The sequence below is a fragment of the Ochotona curzoniae genome, unplaced genomic scaffold, assembly GCF_017591425.1.
Source record: "Ochotona curzoniae isolate NIBS_2020 unplaced genomic scaffold, NIBS_Ocur_1.0 scaffold_2476, whole genome shotgun sequence".
Classification (NCBI taxonomy): Eukaryota; Metazoa; Chordata; class Mammalia; order Lagomorpha; family Ochotonidae; genus Ochotona; species Ochotona curzoniae.
In genome coordinates, this window is record NW_024467095.1 from 14,841,634 (window position 1) to 14,848,038 (window position 6,405).

A 6,405-nucleotide genomic window follows, 5' to 3' on the forward strand; every position below is an offset into this window, starting at 1 on the left:
CTGAAGGGCCTTCCTAGCAGAGTTCAACCACAGTACACACTAGTGAGTGTCAGGGTAGGAGAGTGAACCATATCAACCTGGGCCATGATACCAACCAGCATGTGCGAGATCCAGGTCTGGAAGCAGATTCTGTGATTATTTGAGGGCTCACCCCTGTAGGACTGCCATACCAGCTGCTTGGTTTGAAGGCTGGGAATGGAGATGAGCCAAGCTAAGCATGACCATGGAACTCACCAACAATCATGGGTATTGGGGCTGGGTACAGGCCAGGCTGGTCCAGGCTGCAGCAACCACAAGCAGACCCAAGAATTGGGTATGGCGCAGGCTTGGCTGAAACATCCACCAACACACACAAAAGCCAAGACAGGGTACAGACTGTGTCAGACAAAGGCCTAAAACACACTGGCACACATGAGATCTGGGTCTGAGAGTGGGCCTCATTGGGAGCAAAAGGGATACTCCAGCTGTGATGAGGTTCTACTAGTGAGTGCAAGAGCTGGAATTGGGCAGCAAAGTGTGCTGAACATGGCTGCAGCATCCCTCAGCCTGGGTGTGGACTAGGCTGAGGTGTGCCAAACTGGACTAGGCTCCAGCACCCACTAGTGCTTGCAGGAGCCAGGAGCCAGGATGGGTGTAGGATGAGCTAGGCTAGGTCTTGGGATCTGACCATATGAACGCTGGGTCTGAGGTGGGCCAGGTAAGGTTGGGCTGTAGCACCCAATGGAAAGAGCCAGAATAGGTATGGGCTGGTTAGGTAAGGGGACTATTCCTGCCAGGCAGGAACCAAGGCAGGAAGCAGTCCAGACCAGGCCAGGTTATAGTTACCCATCAGTTTACATGTGGGTCTAGGGTTAGCTCTGGGGTCAGGCAGGGCTTGGCCAGTTCATAACACCCACTGGCAGATGTGAGAACCAGGATGGGGTGCAAGACAGGCCAGGTTGAGCAACAACACAAGCCAGTTCACATTACGGCTGGGACTGTAGGCTGTCCAGGTTGGGCTAGGTACCCACCAGCCAATGCTGAATGAGGCAAGACATGCCAGACTGAGCAAGTGACCATATCCACTGGTGCATGCATGAGTAAGTGTGGGCTAAATGGGATTTGCCACAGCATTGGCTGGCAGGTGCTGGGACTGCAGGCCATTTCTATCTGGCTGGATCACAGAACCACCTGGAAAGTGCAAGATCCAGGCCTGGGAATGGGCCTTAGGGAAATTGTCAGCACTCCTCTGATGGGCTGAATTTCTCACTGGTGGGCATGGGAACTAGGGCTATGGGAAGGCCTGACTGGAGAAACAGTGGCACACACTGGCAAGGATGTGGGCTGGATAGTGGGGGTGGTCAGGCTGATAGGGTTCATTGACATGTACGAGAGCTGAATGGGATGCAGGACTGACTGGAATAGTCTGCACACACTGGCATGCGCAGGAACCAGGGCTGGGGGCAGGCCTGGTGGGAAGTTACTCCAACTAGGCTGCAGTTCCTGCTGGTGTGCATGAGGGTCAAATATGTGGTGGGCAAGGGTAGGCTGGACCACAGCATCCATTGGTTTGCCTATGAGATGGGGCTGGGGACAGAACTGACTCAGCAACTACAACAATCAATGTACGTGTGGGCCAATGAGGGTAACAGACTGAGTCAGACCCTGTACTGACTGGCACCTTGGAGTCAGATCAGGAGTCACCACAGGTGAGGTTGCTTTGGGGAATCCCCTGTGCAACCTACCACTGGACTCAGAATTCCAACCAGGAAGAAAATCACAGGATCTGTAGTCTAAGACTGTGAAGAGTATGTGTCAGAAGTGTATCTTCTCAGTTGCTGAAGCCTGTGCAGCAGACAGCATGTCCAGATGGGGAACATGACAATCAGTTCATTGAGGCCTACAGAGGACGTCTAGTACCATGGAGGGCAGAACAAACTGGACAGTTCTCCCAGCCAAGATTTGACAGTGAGTATCTGGGCTAGTGGCGACTCTGCGATGGATAATGTCAGCCAATGGATCTTGCCAGGATTTCCTCTACCCTGAAACAATGAAATCCACAGCATCTCAGGACTATCAAAACCACTTAAGCAGTACCCCTAGAACATGCTCCGCATCGGGGACCCTGCGATCACATCGGGTGCCTTCCCCTATGCCTGGGTACTGATGTGGTTGGGCTGCTGGGAGTAGCTTTCTCCCTTTCTCTCCCCACTTTCCCAGATACAGGGGGGAAAAAAAAAGATTGGAAACATTTGTCTCAACCACTTCCTATTCCTTAATCCTCCCACCATAACTGGTGGTCCACATGGGTATGCATCCTTCTTAACTATGTAAACATCATCAAAAATTAAATAATCTATTTTTTTAAAAAAGCATAGATTTCCAGTGTACCTCCTTTATACTGAAAAGCCACCAAGATTCTTACTAATTGCAGAAATGCCGGAAGAGGAAAACAGCAATTTTTTAACATTTACAGGTTAAAGAATTATGAATGAGTCACAAATTATGCTTCAAGTTTCAGCAGATACCTCTTCGAAAGGGAACTTGAGGTTGTGTCAGAATTAGGCATATTCATAGAAGCCTCATGAGGTAAGAATTTCAGAATAATCATCAAATTAACTTTTGGTTACTTATCCCTAACTGCCAAGTAATGTGACAATTCTTTCTGTCAGGTCAAAATATACCCTTTTCCAAAATAACAACAATAACAACAGAAATATTTTCTGAGTGTTTCCTTCACATAAGGCTCTGAGCACTACTTCTATGTCAATGCACTCATTTCTTCCACCACATCTCCATTTACAAACACAGAAAGTACAACAGAGACGGGTTAAGACAAGCTTTCATCAGGTCTCTCAGTTCCCGAGAACTGTCGTCAGGATCTGAGCACAGAACGTCTGGCCTCAGTGCACACATTCTCATTCAGACACTGCACACTTCAAAGCCAAAATATAATCACCGATACAGATTCAGAAATACCATCTCTTCTGGAATCCGAAATACCATTTGAATATGTTCACAGGCTTGAGAATTTTTAATATTAAACATATTTCCACTAACTGATATATCAAAAGTATTTAATGACAGGAAGTAAATCAGTGCTGAACAGACTTCAAATTAAATGAGGGTAACTTATTAAAGTTGCTTATGTTAAACTCAGTGAGATTTTGTGCTTTTAAAAATAGCATCTTGGTTCAAGGTCAAAAATGAAATAGATTTTTTTGGTCCAGTTTAGAAAATGTAAGTTTACTTTCACAAAATGGCCATAAAACGCAAGAGAAGATTGGAACCTGGAATCTACAGGTCTTGATTTTTACTCCAGTGCCTATTTTTTTTTTTTAAGATTTATTTCATTGGAAAGGCAGATAAATAGAGAGAAGGAAAGGCAGAGAGAAAGATCTTCCGTCCAATGATTCACTCCTCAAGCAGCCAAAGCTGCGACGATCTGAGGCCAGGAGCCCGGAGCTTTGGGCCATCCTTATCTGCTTTTCCAGGCCATAGTCAGGGAGCTGGATGGGAAGTGGGGCTGTGGAGATTAGAACCAGTGCCCATATGGAATCCTGGCACATGCAAGGCCAGGACTTTGGCTGCTAGGCTATGATGCTGGGACACTCCAGTGCTTTCTTCACCACACAATGTGTTGCAACAACTGCTGTCTTATGAGAACTGGTATTGCTACATGACAGTTAGGTTACAATATTCTTCATTTATTACAATGTCCTACAATGCTGGCACATGTGATCTTGTGATTCTCTGTTACCCTATAAAGCTGATGTTACATTAAAATAGTAGAAGAAAATAAACAGACAAGTAAAGTAATTCACATAAGGCCAAAGTCCTGGGAAATTGACATAACCGCAAGTCCAAACCACACTTAGAATATTGAAAAGCTTTTGCTGTTTCCCTAAAGTCCATGACACTCATTTACACTAGTCCCAAACCTAAGTTGACATGTACTCAAATCCCTAGTCCCAAGACGACAGTTGCTAAACTACAGCTCCATGTCTACACAGTAACAGTGTTCCCAATGCTTTAAAAGTTACTAAAACACAGCTACAGGACTACATAGCATTCTTGATATCTTACCATCACCAAACACTGTTCTAAACCTTCCAAAGCAATCAGAGAGAAGAAGCAGTGTCTCTCTTACTGTTGCTACGGAAGTGGCCGCCTGGGAATGTCAGGAAGACCCCGACAGACTTGAGCCAGGCCGGAGGTCTCCCGGGCTCTAGTCTCTGATCTCTAAGGGAAGCAGCACACCTTAGACCCACATTTCAGATGACACGACTCACACCGCAGCATCTCCATAAAGGCCTGCTTCAGCTTGTTGTTCCACAGGATGAGAATAAATGAGTGCACAGTAGGAGATGACATTGTAATTATTTCACCCACCATCTTCACTTTCTTAGTTCCTGGTAGGAAATAACTTGACGATAAAATTAAAAAGGCAAGAAAGTAGAGGAGAAAGAGGAAGAGGAAGGAGAAGATGAGTCTAATGGCCTTCTTGTGGGCCTTGGAGCTTTGATCTGAGGAGGTGACACCATTCTGCTGCATCTGCCGTGTGTGCCTCCCCAAGGAGAGAATGAGCAAAGCGCAGGCGGTCAGGGATAAAAACAAAGCAGGGGAATACCAAAGGCTCATAAGAACATGCATCACTTCGTATTCCCCTTTCTTCTTTTGGGCGACTTCAGTCATATTCTCTGAGTCACCGATTTCATTGAGGACAGAATATATCTTAAACTCATTGATCAGAGACATGGTACTGCCACAGGCAAAGAGCAGTGCACCCAACAGCATCCATCCCACCACCCTGGACACTCTCCACTTGAGCCAGAGGAACACAGCTTGGGGGAAAGTGGCGATTTTCAGGCAGTAGAGGACATGAAGACAGGTAGCAAGCCAGATGCTCAACTGGTTTATAAATGTCCAAAAAATATCAACAATTTGCATCATTATCCCTGAGTCATGAGTGCTGTAAGAAAACACTATTAAAAGACCATCAATGAAGAAAATCCACAGCAGAACAATCCTGGAAAGGGCCAGGTTGGTGATGAGAAAGTCAGACATAGAGATTCTCCTGTTCTTGAACCAGCTGCTGCCATTGACCAAGCCAATGAAACTATTGCCAAGAATGCCCACAACGAACTGAGTGACAGACAGAACTAGGGACAGCCACTCACTGAATCCCAACATGTCAGCGATCAGATAGCTCTGCTCTTTGTTCTTTCGGTTGATACACGCAAACTCCTGGAATCTCTTCACTCTGCCCACTGTCTCACAGACTCTCTCTTTCTCTCTTGTCTGCCCAATTTAGTCTGTTGCAGACTACAGTTTAATGAGTCTTCCCCGGTTCTCTAAGGTTAATCTGTTCTCTTCACAGCGGACAAAGCTTGTCACATTTCCTCTATGATCCTACATTCAGCTCTTTGCCAAAATGCAAATGGAGTAGTATCTAGTTTCAGCAAGAAGGAAGAGATTAGAGGCATAAAAACCATAGGACTTGGAATGCATTTCAAAAGGGGAAGGGTGTGGAGCCAAAAGAAAATGAGTGGCTCCAAAAGGGAGAAGCAGAGAATCATTTTTGGAGAGCAAAAAAAGCTTTCTTCTTTAGGAGGGAGGACTTAGGCATAAACAGAAAAGCAGAACTATCAGAATTCCATCAAAACAGATGAGCCATTACCCTGAAAGAAGCTTTAGATGAAAACAGTTTAAAAGCTCAATGTCACTTTCCCAGGGTTAAAATGAGAAGGCACGACCTTTCAGATGTAACAAACAGAGGTTCCAAATAATTCTTCACTAGGGAATCATATCATGAGAAATGACAAATTATCAGGATATATGAGCAGTAACTACAGATTTGCAGCATATAAACTAATAAAACTGTGGCCTTTTCAAGTACACAATCACTAACGATAAATCAGTAGTAGTTCAGGCTGACAAACCACATACCAATCTATCCACTAAAAGAGCCTCGTATTTCTAAGAGTGCCTGACAGAATTTGACTATGGGACCAGTGTGGTGGCTCAACTGGCTAATCCTTAGCTGTAAGTGCTGGTATCCCATACAGGCAGATTTGTATTCCAGCTGCCCCACTTCCCATCCAGCCTCTTGCTTGTGGCCTGTGAAAGTAGCAGACGATGGCTCGAGTCTTCGAGACCCTGCAGCCACAAGGGAAACCTGGAAGAGGCTCCTAACTCCTGGCTTCCAATCAGCTCAGTTCCAGCTGTTGTGGTCACGTGGGGAGCGAACCAGGGGATGGAAGATTTTTTTTTCCATCTTTCCTTTTCTTTGTAAAACTGCCTTTCCAATAAGAATAAACAAATCTGAAAAAAAAAATTGACTATGATCAAATGTAATAATTTTTATATGGCTATGTGTATGTGGATGCATGTATGTGTCACAATATAAATATACATGTACACATT

At 45.3% G+C, this 6,405-nt stretch overlaps 1 protein-coding gene across 1 annotated transcript; it reads right to left on the reverse strand.

Annotated features, from left to right (window-relative positions):
• Positions 1–3,558: 3,558 nt before the first annotated feature.
• On the reverse strand, positions 3,559–6,169 carry TAS2R3 (taste 2 receptor member 3). Its single transcript, XM_041002113.1, has one exon. The coding sequence runs from the start codon at positions 5,170–5,172 to the stop codon at positions 4,222–4,224; it is 951 nt and encodes a 316-aa protein (XP_040858047.1). The 5' UTR covers positions 5,173–6,169; the 3' UTR covers positions 3,559–4,221.
• Between the last annotated feature and the right edge of the window lie 236 nt (positions 6,170–6,405).

Bases quoted from the DNA above. Each gene is read 5' to 3' on its own strand.
- TAS2R3 (XM_041002113.1), bottom strand. From the start codon at position 5,172: ATGTTGGGATTCAGTGAGTGGCTGTCCCTAGTTCTGTCTGTCACTCAG.